The 16,843-nt window shown below is 42.9% G+C and overlaps 1 protein-coding gene across 2 annotated transcripts; it reads right to left on the bottom strand.

Moving 5' to 3' along the window:
- Window positions 1–2,201: 2,201 nt before the first annotated feature.
- LOC105935761 (ATP-dependent zinc metalloprotease YME1L1) lies at window positions 2,202–16,180 on the bottom strand. 2 transcript variants are annotated; one of them, XM_012876317.3, is made up of 18 exons: window positions 15,932–15,967; window positions 15,280–15,399; window positions 12,473–12,641; window positions 12,282–12,383; window positions 12,080–12,189; window positions 11,204–11,354; window positions 10,992–11,099; window positions 9,425–9,598; window positions 9,203–9,355; window positions 8,981–9,113; window positions 8,840–8,902; window positions 7,457–7,569; window positions 7,167–7,322; window positions 6,033–6,184; window positions 5,821–5,947; window positions 4,918–4,991; window positions 3,094–3,180; window positions 2,202–3,004 (listed from the first exon to the last, which is right to left on the bottom strand). In XM_012876317.3, exons 1-18 carry the CDS (start codon window positions 15,965–15,967, stop codon window positions 2,864–2,866), a joined length of 2,169 nt encoding a protein of 722 aa, XP_012731771.2. In that variant the 3' UTR covers window positions 2,202–2,863. The 2 variants fall into 2 exon arrangements, with proteins under 2 accessions (XP_012731771.2, XP_012731772.2); XM_012876318.3 differs by having other exon boundaries at window positions 2,864–3,004; window positions 11,016–11,099; window positions 15,932–16,180.
- Between the last annotated feature and the right edge of the window lie 663 nt (window positions 16,181–16,843).

The following is a 16,843-nucleotide window of genomic DNA, read 5'->3' as shown; positions in this document are numbered from 1 at the left end:
AAAATGTAAATATGATTGGAACATACTAAAGTACATTTATTTTTCACCTGGGTACAGCAAACCTTAAACCAAATAATTGTAAGTGAAGTCAAACTGGCACTATTGAAGAGTTCTATTTTTGGTTTTAGAGGTTTTATGTATTTTTATATCTTTTATTGAACTAAATACATTCAAACTAAAATGTTTCACACCTGCCAGTCCATCACAGGGCAACACAGACACACCTAAGGTATTATTCTAACGTGTTTTGCACTGTGGGAGGAAGCTGGAGTACCTGGAGAGGACCTATAGTCGCACAGGGAGAACACACAAACTCCACATGGGATTTGAACCCAGGACCCTCTTGCTGCAAGGCAACAGTGGAACCAAGTGTGGCCTCAGGTGTCTGTCTGAAAATCTGAGTCAAATGGACACATCCTTTGTACTTTAATAAAAAAAAAGTTAAATGGGCAGCGGAAAGCATGTAATAGAAGTGCAGAAAATGATGGTCTGCTCGTCTGAGATGATTTGAATGCTTTAAAATGAAAAAAATTAAATAAAAAAAATAAAGCCAGAAAGATGTGATAGAAAACTGAAAACTACAATTTGAAGGGATGTTGGAATTAGCCAGAATGGCTGAGATTCAGCTAACACTCAGTTCCAGAGGGGGTAGTTCAGTTCAGACCTCCAACTCCTGATGGCACATCCATCCTGTGGCGAGGTTTGTCAGACCAGGATGTCTCCTGCTTTCCAGGAGTCATGGGTCCGTCTAGAGAGGAGGAGGAGCTGGTGGACCGTGGTGCTGAATACTGGAAAATAATGGCCGTTTCATTTCAAAGACCCCAAAACACACCAGCGACCCAGGAGCATCAATAAAGGTCAACGTCATGAAGTTGCCGGCCCAATCCCTGGAGTTTAAACCAGTAGAGAACCTGATCTGGAAAAACTAATCCATGTGTTTATCTTTAGTAGAATTGATCCCTGCAACGGTGTTTTCACAGGTTTGTCTAAAAAGTGGATCAGACAGCTGCAGCTGATCCAGAACGCTGCTGCCCGCGTCCTCACTAAGACTAAGAAAGTAGAGCACATCACCCCAGTTCTAAAGTCCTTACACTGGCTCCCTGTATCTCAGAGAATAGACTTTAAAATACTTGTTAGTTTATAAATCCCTGAATGGCTTAGCACCTAAATACATCACAGACTTGTTATCAGTGGATCAACCCTACAGACCACTCAGGTCTTCTGGCTCCAGCCTGCTCTGCAGAACCAGAACCAGACATGGAGAAGCAGCATTTAGTTCCTATGCTCCACTTATCTAGAACAAACTTCCAGAAAACTGTAAAAGTGCCGAAAGCCTGAGTTCCTTTAAATCAAGATTAAAAACACAAACTGTTTTACTGAAACATCATAAGTTCAAGTTTGTAGTCCAACTATTTTTAATGTTTGCTTTTAGTTTCTATTCTGTTCTATTTTGTTTCTACATTTTATTCCAACTTAGTTTTATTCTGTTTTATTTTCCTATATTTTAATCATGTAAACTAGGGCTGGACGATAATTCAATAATATATATCGATCGATAGACATATCTATGATAGAAAAAAAAAGGATCAATAAAAGTTCAATAGAATAAGTTTTCCTCCTTTTACATTCTAACCATGTAGATTAATATTACATCATTACATCCTCCCAACCAATCAGAAAAGCAAACCCAGGAACTAAGCTCCGCCCCCCTCAAAGAGTTCAGAGAGCACAGGCATTGTCTTTGTCCTGAAATGTGCTATACAAATAAATTTGGCTTGCAGCTTCTAAGGTATGAAATCCAGAGAAGCCACAGAATAAAGTCCAGACCTCCTGGGTTGGTCGATTTCACGCAACCCAGACATGAAGCAGTTCTCAGAAACAGTCACTGAACAACTTTTTACCGGAAACAAAACCAATTTTCAAGCATTTTCAGTTCAACCGCTGACCAAATATCCATTTTTTCCTCCCTTCCTGCAGCACAAGAACAAATTCAATACATTTTTAATTTGGATTTGGACTAAAAATGCATATTTTTTCCCCTATTGCATGTGTGTGTGGAAATTAAAGTGGCGATGAATACACTTTAATCAGATTGCACATTTTTCCAGACTGTAAGAAGCACAGATCCTAGCTTTTATAGAGACGGTAACATGCGGTCTTTACTTCACTTCGTGGAGCGTAGAAATGATTAACAACATTCGTTTCCTGAGAGTAATCTTTATTGGAGCTTCAAGAAGGCCATCGTCTAAAGTAACAGAAGCACCGAGTCGGTCCTTTTAGACATTTACAGAATATTTACACCAACACACAAGTGGCCCGCCTCTTTACAGTTTTATCCTCAGACGTGCAAAACCTAGGGAAGATCTATCATCTCACTCCCTGAAAGAAAAAAAAGAAAAAAAGCACACACCTTTGGGCACTTAAATAACTTAAAAAAATCAACAAAATATGTAGGTGAAAGCATAAAACGCATCTCTCTCTCCGGCTGCGAGTTTAACAGCGAGCGGCAGGACCGGCCGCGGACGACGAGCGGCGCGTTCCTGACTGAGGTACGTCGAGGTCCTGAGGTCTTCATCGATCTTCATCGGTCGAGATCACGCCTCACCACAAACATCACCGCCGAGTTTAACGTGAGGAAAAAACGACACGTCTAAAAAGTGTCGCTTAAACTGAAACGGGCCGTGCGTCGGTTCATCGAACAGAGAGAGAGAGGTCCTCGGCAGGAGAACCAGGATAGAAACGTCTGAGGCGGCTTTAGACGTGGTCAAAAACGAGGAAAATGAATAAAAAGGCCCCCCCCCAAAGAGGCCTGTGCCCAGCTGCACCGCATCTTATTTACAGAGTGGAAGAACCCTCAAACGTCTCAGTGATCCAGAGATTTTCCTTCCAGCACCATCTGGATCTCTTTGGCGTCCAGGGTCTCGTATCGGAGCAGGGCGTCCGCCAGCTTCTTGTGCTCCTTGCTGTAGGTCTTCAGGATGTTCTTGGCTCGTTCGTAGGACTCCTGCGGGAGAACGAGGAGAGGAAACGAGTCATAAAACGACCCTGGAGGGGGGTTGAAAATGTCTCCTGCTGTGGTGCAGAACATCTCACCTTCAGCAGGACCCTGACCTCCTGCTCGATGGCGGCTTGCGTCTCGGGGCTCTGCTTGGTGATGTCTGCGTAGGTCATGACGCCGAGCTGCGGAGAAACGCACGTCGCATCCCTCAGTTAGAGAATTACAAACGCTTCACATGTGCGCTTTTAGAAAACAAGACCTTTAGCTCCCAGGCTTTGGTCTCAGGTCTGAACCGCATTAAATAACAGCAAAGTGCACTGAAAAAAGTATTCACGCCCTGACAGATTTACTTCAAATGCTTCAGATTTCAAACTTCTGATTTTCAAACACGGATTTTATTAATAAAAAAGGTGGAAAAAGATAAGAAAACCAACATGACGGTGTGGGAAAATCTAACTGCCTTGTCAAGTCAACACCTTTTTGTTCATTTTCATTATAAACAACCAAGCCTGGTTAGCGCCTGACCTGTAGGTTCAAGAAATCCCTGAGACAGGACCTGTCTGACAACACGAAGTAGGTCTAAATATCTCACACGGCAGCGGATCATGCCCTTTTTTCTAAAGAAATTCAACATCAGCCGACTGAAGAAGTCCCTGGTATCTATCCAACTGGAAGCGCTGCAAAGGTGTTTCAAAGGCTACGTTCACACCGCAGGTCTTAATGCTCAATTCCGATTTTTTTGTTAAATCAGATTTTTTTGCGTGGTTCACATTTTCAAATATATGCGACTTGTATGTGATCTCCTGTGTGAACTTAATGCGTTCAACCTAAGTGTCCCACATGCACATTTGAGGACGCGAGGACGTCACACGTAGCAAGCGTCCTCAGTGTTTGCGGAAGTAAACATGGATTATAATGCTGGCGCGCATTTTGCGGTCATTAATTTATTTTCTAACCGGAGCTTTCCGTCCATTGACTGCTCTCCTCATTGTAGTCCGCCATGGGTGTCGTCTTTCTTCCTACTTCTGCATAGCAGGACGCAGAATAGTGACGTTTGTCGAGTATCGGTGACGTACAGGTCGGATGAATGCGACCCGGTCGTACAGACACAGGTCGCATTTGAAAAGATCAGATACGTATCAGATTCAGGACCACATATCCAAGTGGCTTGGGTCGCATTTGAAAAAAATCTGCTCCGTGTTGTTCAGACTGTCATAAAAAGATCAGATACAGGTCGCATATGGGCAAAAAAAATCGGAAATGGGTCACATCAGGCTGCAGTGTGAACGTAGCCTAAGACTCCAGAGAACACAGGTGAGAACCACTGCATATATGGAGAAAACAGGGAACGGTGGGGAACCTTCCCCGGAGTGGTCGGCCTATCAAAATCAATGCAAGGGAGCACCAACGACTCAGAAGAACCCAGAACATCATCTAACGCTGTGTTTCCTCAGGGTCCTTCAGGTCTTGGGTCCGTCTCTGCTTCGCCACGCCCGGTCCGAACGACTCCATCGCCTTATCGGCAGGAGTCAGCCGTGTGTCTGCGGGGGAAACCCCTAAAACTTCATGACCATCGGACAGAGACTAAAACGACAAGGATCACAAGGATCTGAGCCAAAACCACTGCTGACTAAAGAAAAAAAGACCAGATTCAGAATCTTCATGATCTTTTAGGAGCTTTTGTGTCGTTTGTCATCTGGAGACAAACTAACAGGATTTCAGATAAAGAGCGTCATGCTGACTGTCAGACGTGGTCGAGGTAGTGGGCTGGTCCTTGAAAAAGCACCGAAAAAACAATTTTTTTTTTATTATTTTTTTTTAAACCACAGTTTAAGAACCTTCTGACCTTCTTTGGAAAAGTACAACTTGTTAGTTTTAGTTAGTAAAACATGAAAGCATTTGCTCAACTTTTCCTTTACCTTGTCGCTCATTCCGAATCTGGTCACCATCAGTTTTGCTATTTTCGTCGCACCGTCAAAGTCGCTGGAGGCTCCTAGCGTCACAAGAGGAAGAGGAGATTAAAACTAGGGCTGAACAATTTTGGCAAATAATCTAAATGCGATTTTTTTATCTTAATATTGTGATTTAATGCAATTCTTTTTTCCAGTTTAATTCATCTTTTCTTTTTAAACATGTACAAACAACAAATCAATGTTTCATCGCTGTGCAGATCAGGTGCTAAAAGAGCCGCTGTGTCTCAACTCAGAAATTATTGCGTTCTGCCAACAATATATTTCAAGCAACAATAATGGCCTCTAGATAAAGATGTTTTGTAAACAACGACTATTTAAAACAAAAACTTTTTGTGTTTTTATTAATTAGAATATTATTCAAGAGAACAGCTTTTAATTGATTTGGACATCAATCCTTGTTGAACAACCAACAAACAAGTCTATGTATTAAACTGATTGACTGGTACTTAATGCTGTGGAGATTCCTGAAAGTTTATGGTAAAAAAATTATTGATTATATAAACTCTAAAACGAGTAATAAAATTAGATTATCTCCCTGCCGCAACTCTCTTCCCTTCCATGTGAAGGCAAACCCACTTTAAACATTTTATTGACACCTAAAGGACGCGTCTGATTCACTAATTGTTACGTAGCCAAAAATTGCAGACATCTGCTACTTGGAAATTGCGTTTTTTAAAATTACGATTATATTGCTAATGCGATTAAATGTGCAGCCCTAATTAACTGAGCTCTGATTGAGCAGAGATCCGTGTTAGCGGACAGACTGTTGCTCTTTTAAATGACCGTCCTGTCACAGTAACCGAGCTGAGACTTGCTGGGCGACGCTGCGGCGTTTCTCTGAGCCGGCACCTGAGGTGATGTCGTGTTCGCCGAAGATGAGCTCCTCGGCGACGCGGCCGCCCATGCTGACGTCGATCTGAGCCAGCAGCTGGGCCCGGGTCTCGCTCCAGCGGTCGTTCTCAGGGAGCATGGACACCTGGGGAACGAAAGGGAAAGACGGTTCTTAACAAACCCGGATCGTATTCACGTCAAAAAAAAAGAGGAAGAGGGAGGTAACAAACATGGCCGAGGGTTGGTCCTCTGGGCATGATGGTGGCCTTGTTGATGGGCATGGCGTCTTTGGTGTAATAGGCAACGATGGCGTGGCCGGACTCGTGGTACGCCGTGATGGTCTTGTTCTTTTTGTCTATTTCCACGCTACGCCTCTCGGGACCTGGCAGCAGAGACACACAGTAAGAACATTTTCACGGCCCTCCTTCCTTTCGTTTTTAAATAAAAATTAGTGCTGTCAATTTTTTTGTCGCCGTTAATCGCGCGTCAAAACACACACCGTTCCCTAATGTCTTTTACCCTCGGCGCTTTCCGTAGTTTCAAGAGTGCTAGAAAATTGTAGCAAAACACACCCGCGCTGCGCGTGAGCGCAGAGTTTCTTTTACCCTCGGACACATGCGACTTTGGGCTTTTTTCTAAAAGCGCTTCTAAATTTTATAAGTCACGGGTTGCGGTTTTTTTGGGCAGGTTTATGAAAGTGAAATCGCTTATTTGGGCTCTAAAATATGTGACGAAATAGGGGTTATTATGAGACCTGCCTGCACTACATTTGAGTGTATCCAGCTGAAATATCCCTCTGCCATAGGAGCCGACGGTAGTAAAGGCAGACAGAGCAACTCTGCCCGTATTTTCTGTAGTTTACGGTGCAATAACCGGTGATAACTGCTGAAAGTAGATTACATGGTGCAGAATACCATGTCTATCTTTGTTTAAGAGGAAAAAAATATATATTGGCATGAAAACAGGTATTTATTTACACATTTGTTTACACACTGTGTAAACATCAGGGCGTCATGATTAGTCATTTAGCCATTATAGTCCAGAGTTTAACATTTGGCACCAGGATGTTTTCATTCCAATTCTGAAAAGTGCTTGAAAAATAACAAAATAAAAATATTTTTTGTACAAGCATGTATTTTATTAGTGCACATTAAAATGCCCAAACAGGCTATTACACTTTCAGAAATAAAAGGATAAAATATGCGATTAATTTGCGATTAATCTCGAGTTAACTATCGACATTATGCGATTAATCACGATTAAAATTTGTAATCGTTTGACAGCACTAATAAAAATATAAACTCCAGCTGCTGGATTGTTTCATGGGGGTCACAGGGAGCCGATCTCAGCGCTCTGTGTCTCACCCATGAGGAGCTTGTCCTTGGCGAACTCCAGGTCCTTTATTGTGACCATCTCCTTGCCGTCCACGGCCGCCTTCAGGGCCGCCTGGTTGACCAGGTTCTCCAGCTCCGCCCCAGAAAAACCCACGGTGCCTCGGGCAATGATCTCGGCATTTACGGCTGAGGAGGAACAAAACCCACTGTTCAGGTTATCTGACGCTCCTGCGAGTCGTCAAAGGCCTCCTCTGTGGCTCGCTGGCTTCCAGCTTTAACGAGCGACACCAGAGAGCCCAGAAGGTGCTTTAGAGACCCACCTGGGTCCACTTTGATCTTGGACAGGTACCAGTTGAGGATCTCTCTGCGTCCTTTGACGTCGGGGCGGGGGACGGTCACCTGCATGTCGAAGCGGCCAGGCCTCACCAGCGCGCTGAAAGGCGGCGGCATTCAGGTCATTATTGTCTCCTTTTCACTTCAATTACTCAAAACAACACTGGTGAAACTAAAACTACAAACATCACTGTGCTGCTCATCATTTTATGGATCTGCAGAGCCCTGATGCAGGTGGACCGGCCATGTCCTGGTAGTCACTATAAGACGATAAATGTTTAAAGCTTTGCCTGTTTTACAACCTAACACGCTTTAAACTCCCCGCAGCTTCCTCCCTGACCTGCCTGCCGTGTTCTTTGGTCTTTATTGTTCTCTCAGATTAAAATCACACAGTAAAATTTGACTCCAGCTGCAAGGCAGTAAACCAGAGATAAACAGTCATTTTAACACAAAGCAAAAAAAAAAAGGACCAGTTTTCTCTTATCTTCTAACAGATGGAACAGAAACTAAAATCTGATCAATTCATGTAGGTTAATATTACAGTCATCACATCCTCGCAAACCAATCACAAACGCAGACCCAGGAAACTTGCTGTCACTAAGCTCCGCCCCTTTCAAAGAGTTCAGAGAGCATGCGTTGTTTTTTGTTTTTTTAAACAGTTTTGGTAAAAAGTTGGTTGAATAAAGGGTTGCTTTGAATTCAGTCTTTTTGTTTTATTTATCTAAAAAATAGGTCGCCAAGCAACAGCATAAAATGACCAGGGCAGCAATTAAAATATATGTTTTGAATTTAATGACAATCGATCAAGTCGATCAATATGATTTCTATTTTAATCAATATGCTTTTTTTCTATATTGTGTAGCCCTAGATCCTGTTAACCACCTAGTTGTGTTAATGTCACTAACTACGTTACATGGACAAAAGTAATCGGAACCGATCCAAATAAAACTGCGTCGTGTAAACAGGCCAATTGGAATATGATGATCAGATTAAACTCAATCAGAATGAAACTGTAATCTGAATAAGAGGGGTGGTTTATGCCGATTGATAATGCCATCAATGTGCAAATAAACGCTCGTCAGGCTCAAGTTATTCTGAATGTGGCAAACTGACATAAACGTGATGCATTTCTGCATCCTGAGTGTTGAAAAAATAAAGATTTTGGAAAAAAAACTTTGCTCTCAACTGGTTTGCGACTCCTGTGTTAATCTTAAAACATCCGACAAGCTTGTTTATGCTGCTTATCGGGTGTTGTGAGCCCAACATTTCTGCTACATTTCTTTAACAGCTGCATGGTTGTGCTTAAAAACAAGCTCATTTACAATCACAGCTAATCTTAACTAAGACATGGATTCAAAGTGCGGACGTACTTATCCAGAGCTTCAGCAAAGTTCGTAGCACCGATGACGATGACGCCTTCGTTAGGTTTAAACCTGTAAAACATCAAAGTGCCGTCAGCTCAGGCAGAAATTTCGCTCCGTGCCGTCAGGGCGACCGCGGCTCAGACTGACCCGTCCATCTCAGCCAGCAGCTGGTTGATGGTTTGCCGGGAGTAGGGATGCATGGGGGACTCGATCCTCTTTCCTCCCACGCTGTCCAGCTCGTCGATGAAGATCACGCAGGGAGCGTTCGCTTTGGCCTCTTCTGCAAATCACAAGAGGGAGACGCGTTTCACTTCCGCGCCTCACCAGGCGCTCACTCGCTCGCTCTTTACGGCAACTCTGCAGACGTACTGAAGAGGTTCCTGATGCGGCTGGCGCCCACGCCCACAAACATCTCATCGAACTCGGAGCCGGAGGCGTAGTAGAAAGGAACGTCGGCTTCGCCGGCCACGGCTCGCGCCAACAGGGTCTTCCCTGTGCCGGGGGGGCCGATGAGGAGGATCCCTGCAGACGGAACAATCAATGAAACGAACCTTGAGGCGGCCTTTAGCCACACTGGACCAGGACCGGTACCTTTAGGCAGCTTTCCACCCAGGACCGTGAACTTCTGTGGGTTTCTGAGGAACTCCACGACGTCTTGCAGCTCGTTCTTGGCCTCCTCCGCGCCTTTGACGTGCTCGAACGTCACGTTCTTCACCTGGACGGGATCGACCGCAGAGTCGAGGCCGGATGTGGTGCGAAACCTCACTGTGGGGGGGGGGGATTTTTAAAAATGATTCGCTACAGATCAAAGGTGGCTTCAGGCTCACGGCGGCACCAAATTAAATATGAAGATCCAAACATGCCACAGTTTTCCATTTAGCTCCTGTTCACTATAAGCAACTATAAGCAGCAGTTTCAGACGTATAAACAAAGACAAGCAGGCGGTAAAATGACCAAACTCTACCTGCACACCGCAGCTACTTTATAATCATCACTTATCAGGATTTTATGGAACAGACCAACCTAAAGGTAGTGTTTAAACCTGAAAGCAAAATTAGGATTTTCAACACTTTTCTAAGAATAATAATTGGAATACAAATAAAACTATATTTTTATTTTGCCCCCTTTATTCTGATAACCCTAAATATGGTGGGAAGGCTACAAGTTCCCCGGTTAGAATCCCACAGACTGCCAATCTGGGTCCCTGAGCAAGACACTTAGCTCCCAGAATGCTCCCCGGGCGCCGGACAGCGGCAGCCCTCTGCTCTCTAAATGCAGAGGACAGATTTCACTGGAAAGCATATCAGCAATAACGATTATTATTATTATTACTACCATTATAAAATCCAGACCAATCAATCAGAGGTCTTCTAATTAGTAAATGACTCAGCATAAATCCAGCTATTCCCTTAAGACCTCTTCGGTTCGTTCGCTGTCATTAGCGCGGGGGGAAAGAAACAGGATTATGAAGGATCACAGGAGACTGGTCGGGGAGGAAGTTTAAAAGCAGGGACAGGTAATAAAACAGCCGCAAAACTATGAAAATGAAAAGAAAAAAATGGGAATAACTGCTAAAACACTAAAGCGACATACTGGGCAAAGAGAGCATAAATGAGAGGAGCAGCCAGGAGGCTAACGCTGGAGGAGCAAGAAACTGCTGACAGGACAAACATTTGTCGTTTCCTTCACAAATCTGGCCTGAATGGAAGAGAAGCAAGAAGAAAGTCGTTGCTGAACAAAGCCATAAGAAGACCTGTGTGCATTTTAGCACAAACCACACAGATAACATAATAACAGACGTGAAACCGGGTCTGGTCAGATGACGTGGTGCTGAACGCCTCAGCAAAAAAAAAGAGGCTTGGAATAAAACTTATAAAACGTATCTGCTGCTAGAGACAATGCCCAGAAATATAAGTATAAAATATAAAGACTGAAACCAAATACACACCTTTTGGTTTTATAGTTGATAAAACCTTTGAAAAGCTCGTCTGTCTCTGACCACTTCACAATGATACACTACGCAGTGATGGTCTGTCACACAAAACCCCGTTAAACTCCACAAGTTTGAGGTCGTAACGTGGCTTTTATTCTAGACGGCGTGCACGTAGAGCCGGGATTTCATTTGGATGCATAAGAAAGAGAGAAAACCGAAACAAACCGGCGTCAGAAAAGGGGCCTTTACCCGAGACAAAGGGGGTTCTGGACAGGCCGTAAAGGCCGATGAGGAGGAGGACCAGCAGGACCAGCCTGGTTCTCCTCAACGAATCTGTCAGAGAGAGAGAGAAGCAGAGGAGAAAGGCTCTTACTCTCGTCGTCCGGTCTGAGAGGCGCGGCGGGGCAAATACCGCCACAGATTGAGCTCGTTTATACCTTGTGTTCTTTGAGTTAAAGCCTGGGACCTCATGAAGCCGTCGGTGAAACCCGTCTTGAAGGCATCCTGCTGGTTTTCAGGAAGGTTCCTTAGTTTTACCGCCTGGTCCAGAGACTGGACATCTGCTCCTTTTTCCCTCAGGAGCAAACCCTAAAAAAAAAAGAAAGAAAGGAGCCAACAGCAGCAGATTTAGTCCCTCTGAGCAGTGTGCGACTAACCTGACCCTAGCCAGATTGATATCGTTCCGCTTAGCTCCGCCTAGCTTCACTCACATCCATCTGGGACCTCTCCCATAGAGAGAGATTTCTCCAACCAATTTTCTTGTCCAGCCAATCAGGACGCAGGGCTGGAGTTTCATAGATGTGACGTAGTGGAGACGCGACCATGACGTGAGACTGTTTTGATAGCAATGGCGGCTAGCATCGAGGAAGCAAGCGTTAACATTGATGCTGCTATTTCTTCCGTGTTGTCCAATCTACCTAATATTGTTTCATTAAAAGAACATCAGAGAACGCCTCTGAAGGCTTTTGTTGGTGGAAACCATGTTTTTAGCTCTTCTCCCGACCGGATTTGGTTTTGTTTTTTTCCTGCGTTGCTCTCATCAGCGTCACGGGTAAGCTTCAGTGTGATTGGTTGAAATAGCACATCGATAAAGATGACAGACAAGTGGCTTATCCAATCATATGCAAGGATTTTTGATAAGGCCCAGCCTTCTGAAACGCCATTCCTATGGATCAGTTCCAGATGGATGAGTGGAAGCTAGGCGGAGCGAAATTCATTTGGCTAGGGTCAGGTTAGTGTGCGGCAACTCTTGGCTAAAATAATCGTATCTGTAAAAGAAACTACCGACCATTGCTAGACGGTAACAAGCGTACCTTCATGAAAGCTGGTGTGTAGGCCTCGGATTCGACCGGGCCGTCGTAACCCGACTCCACTCGTCTGCTCTTTGTTCTGAGGGTTTTGAACCCCCGGTTCTGAATCCACACTACAAGGAACGGCGTGAACAGACACAATGAAAAACCTTCACTTCATCCATCTGTGAGTTTCTGACTCCTAAAAAAAAAGTAAATGTCTCACCGGGCAAGAGGTGCAGCTCAGAGCAGACGTCCCGAAGAGGGCTGTGGTACCGGCGGTGGAACAACTGAGAGCCGGAACCCAATAATCTTCTCTGTGAAAAGCCTTTGCAGGAAAAAGTTAAATAAAACATTTTAGGCCTTTTTTTTTTCTCATCAAATAAAAGCAGCAGAGGAGCCGGTTGAGCTTCTCACCATGTTTGTTTAGAAAGAAGCTGTCTCCAGAAACGTGACTAGTCCTCCATACAGAAGCGACGGTGGGAGGTTCTTCTGGACCCGGGTTGGGCAGTAGCCTGCTGACCAGCTCATTCAGCTGGCTGCCCTGGACCTCCGACAGGCCCAGATCCCTCAGGGTGACACTGGGCTGGGAGCAGACGACAAGAGGAAGGCGTTATAAACGGACGGCAAACAGCAGGGTGTGCAGCTGTGACAAGTTTTACCGCCACGGCTTGGCCCCATTCCTGAGGATTAGGGTCGGGATGGACCAATCAGAGGCCTGAAGGCTACATTCTCAACACAAGTGCTTCCAAATAAACTTGAAACTGTTAAAAAAAAACTCATTTTTAATTCAATTCAAAAAGGGAGAATCATATTGTGCATTAATTGCACGCAGGTTGTTCTAAAATCAAGCATTTATTGCTTTTCATTTTAAATTATCCTCTCTTACAACTAATGGAAAAAAAGCCAAAAAGTTACTCAAAAATTCAGATTATATTAGCCTAATTAAACGGGATTTTTCATACAAAATGTTACATTGTGTATTATTATTATTACTACTAGTATTGTTATTATTTTTACAATCATGGCGACTACAGCTGACTTGTCCAGCAGACTGCCACTGATATTCAGATCAGGGAGGATAATTTATAAAATGTTATTGCTTAAAATAAGTAAATAAATAAAAACTAGCACTTCACAGAGTGTTGAATCCAGGCGTCCTTTTGTTAAGCCTTTACTGAAGCAGAGAAATATACAGGAGTGTGGCTCAGTAATACAAAGGCTTCTGTTCAGTGAATGCAAACATTAAAACCCAGCTCAGCTAATCAGAAGTAAACTTTGCATCACATTTGGAAATCAATGTCTCAGCGTCAGAATCCAAGATACTTGAGGTCTAGGGTGACGTCTTGCCCTGTCCTCTGCTGGTGTTGATCTTCTGCGTTTTATCAAGTCGGCTATCGGGACACTGCATGCTTCTCCCTGCAGACATGCTTTATAGAGAAGCAGACGTCGTTTTCCTGACTCCTACCCTCACAGCCAAACGTTACCTGCTTTAATTACTGGGTGCAGTAATACAGGGTATTACGGGGCCTGTTGGCCAGAAAACTTGCCTGATCTAACCTCCACAAAGAACATAGGTATTATTGTCAAAAGGCAGCTGAGAGACACCAGAGCCAACAACGCACACTGCTATCAAAGCAACCTGGACTTCCTCAGCAGACTTAGTGCTGATCGCACTGATCGCACACACACACACTGCAAACAGATGCACGACGCTACATCTTTGACCCAGAGTCAGACCCAGAAGCTGAAGAAGAAAAGCCTCCTGCACAACCAGCAACAGTTTTGAATTGTAGCTTGTTCCTACAAAGCTGCCTTAGAGAGAGTTCAGCTATGCTGAAAGCTACGTTTCTACAGTGTTTAACTATCCCGTTATATTTTCTCTACTGCCTTAAAAAACATGTGTCTGTGAGTGCTATGGGTTTATAAAGCGGTGGTTTGTATAAGATACCTCTAGGAGGCATTGTGAAACTGCTTGTTTTCCAGACACTTATTTATTATAAACAACAACTTACTTATTATAAACAACATAAAACAACAGGTTGGTTTTTTTTTAGCCCTTGGACTGTTTCTAGAAGCAGTAGAGACCCGAATGGAAGTAAAGAAATGTGCAAAAAGTAATATTTTCATAATAGGTCACCTTTAATGCTACTAGGGCTGTGCACAAAAATCGATACAAAGATTAATATCAATGTTTTAAAAAAATATTTAATATCGATATTCTGGCTTTCAATATCGATATACCTCCCAACCCCTATGGGGCGCTATTACTGTTCACAGCAAAGAAGTGCAAGTGAGACGATTTTGCGTTTGGGCACGTTTTTGGCACTGAGCTATATAATACACTGGAGTGCTGATTTTGCCGAAAAACTGAAGTCACTGGCCGCCATCTTGCTACTCCCTACTCTCACAGAATACCACAGGATTTGGTTGCAACAACAAGCAGTTTTCTGGCTGAGTGAAAACGTTTCACAGGTAATTCTACAGTCAGTGGATGTACTAACACTATCAACTACTAGGAAAGTAGGTGCTGAAATATTTTACATGTTATTCATATTAAATATACATATATGTATATATAAATATGTGTATATGTATATATGTATATATATGTTTACACATATGTAAATATATGTTTTTGTACATTGTTATTTATATATTTATAAATGTTAAACATATATTTAAATTAATAAAATGCAAAATATTTCAGCACATGACTTTCTCAGTACTTGATAGTTTTAGAACATAACATAAAAGTATATGGCATTTGACATTTTAAAAGTCTTAAGCCCCCCCCTGAACATGAGAAAATCCTCGTTATTCGATGCTGTAGCGCACATATTTCCTAGTTAGTGGGGGGAAATAGGGAGTACCAATATGGCGGCTGGTGGCTTCAAAGCGACTCGTTCAAACAGACGGTGATTAGCACTCCAGTGTATAATATAGCTCAGTGTGTTAAATGCATTGACCCAAATGCACTTTATTTTCCTGTTACTATATCAGTGTTCAATAAATTGAACATAAATACAATATTCTTCTGGTTTTGATGATTGAATGACATTGAGCATTAATTTGAAAGAAGTAAATATCGATATTGGAGTCAAATCAAGCTGAGCTATGTATCGAGAATCGTATCGAATCGGCTCATCCTAAATGCTACCCTTTTGTTTTGTTTTCCCCCAACAACAACCATGCTACGGGACCCTGCCCTCCCCCCTTCTCACCTCTTTCAGGTATGAACCGTGCTCCTGTCCGAAGTCTTTGTGCAGGGAGTGGACCGAAGCCGTAGCCGAGCTCTTCAGCGAGTGGAGGGCGTTGACCACCTGGCTGAGAGGCACCACCATCTGTGAGAGCATGAGGACAGGAGGGTGAACAACACGCCGTCACCAGCATGATGATCCGCCGTGACACGGTTAGCTCGCATCCACTAATCGTTCACAGTGGTCAATGTGTGATAAACCTGAAGTTAAGTCCTGCAAACAGGACAGTGGGTCAGGATTATGTGGGCATCCTAGTCTGCGTGCGTCTGGATGACATTAACGACTAAAAAAGTCACACTGCGTCGACATGTTTACGGTGATAAGGATAGTAACCGAAACAATAACAAAAAAACAAACAAACAGCTGTTTAACGGTCAACGCGACGCAAGCGTCGGCTCATCTGGACACAATCTAAGCACCGACACGCTGCACTCCTAGCATTAGCCGAGCCGAGTTGTCATTGCCGGAACAAAAGTAAAAAAACAACTGTTTGCTGTTTGAGAATCACTTATACATATTCGAAGCAAGACTTGTAATTAAAAAAAAGTGTTACTTTTGTATAAATGCTGACAAGCTGGTCAAATATCCAACCTGCTTCACAATCGGTTCGGCTTACCTGCTGAGGTTGTAATGACGACGACAGAGAAAACATTTTTTCTCTCGTAAATGTAACACCGAATCTGAGCTTGATGGGTTAAAATGTGAGGACGGAACCTCGACAAATCGTTAAAGAGCGAGTCCTGCTCGCAGCGGTGTCCTTCTCGTCCCCCCGTTACACAACTACCGACAGTTACACAACTTTTCTTTTAGCTAACATCGGCAAATGGAATCTCCCCGGCATCTGAGGTCGAACGGACTACAAAATGACGCATGTCACTTGAAACTACCGGGTATGACTGTCTCGCCTGTTTAAAATTGTTGAAACAAATATGTAGGCTTTTTGAATATTACTCGTTTGTTTGAAATAGCCTATTAAAAGCTTCAAAGTAGCCACCCACAGTAATTTTGTTGACTCGCTTTTTCAATTAAACGGATTAAAAACCATTTTATACTCTCAGGCATTGGCAGGTCTTACCTTAACGTCGCGGCCATATTGTGAGTGGTACTTCGTTACGTTTTCTTATGTTCTATAACGTTACACTGTACTTTTCAAAATAGTAATAAAATAAAATAAAATATATATATATATATATATATATATATATATATATATATATATATATATATAAATAAATAAAAATATATATAAAAATAAAAATATGTTTTTTTAGGTGCTTATTCTTCCAAATAAAGTTCACAAAAAAGCTGTTAATTTCTTTTTTCTCTTGGTTGAAAGATACCGGTGGAGCCACATATTGAAAACTATTTAAGCTTTATAACCTGAGATTGTAAGTTTAATTGTTGCCTTTGAGCTATATCTTTTGTTACATGAATTCCTAAATATTTAGGATACACCATTCAGGAGTTTCATATATAAAATTTGGCTTTTCACAACGTTGAGACCTGAAGTTTCTGAAAATGTGTCAGT

The sequence above is a fragment of the Fundulus heteroclitus genome, chromosome 21, assembly GCF_011125445.2.
Source record: "Fundulus heteroclitus isolate FHET01 chromosome 21, MU-UCD_Fhet_4.1, whole genome shotgun sequence".
Lineage (NCBI taxonomy): Eukaryota > Metazoa > Chordata > Actinopteri > Cyprinodontiformes > Fundulidae > Fundulus > Fundulus heteroclitus.
This window is presented reverse-complemented; position numbering and strand designations above follow the sequence as displayed.

What these genes read in the sequence shown, in the direction of transcription:
- LOC105935761 (XM_012876317.3), bottom strand. Translation starts at nt 15,967, where the DNA reads ATGTTTTCTCTGTCGTCGTCATTACAACCTCAGCAG. An exon ending in TGAGCTGCACCTCTTGCCCG is followed by an intron (nt 12,190 to 12,281) that starts GTGAGACATTTA and finishes CGTTCCTTGTAG; the next exon opens with TGTGGATTCAGAACCGGGGG. An exon ending in GATTCGGAATGAGCGACAAG is followed by an intron (nt 3,181 to 4,917) that starts GTAAAGGAAAAG and finishes GTTTCTCCGCAG; the next exon opens with CTCGGCGTCATGACCTACGC.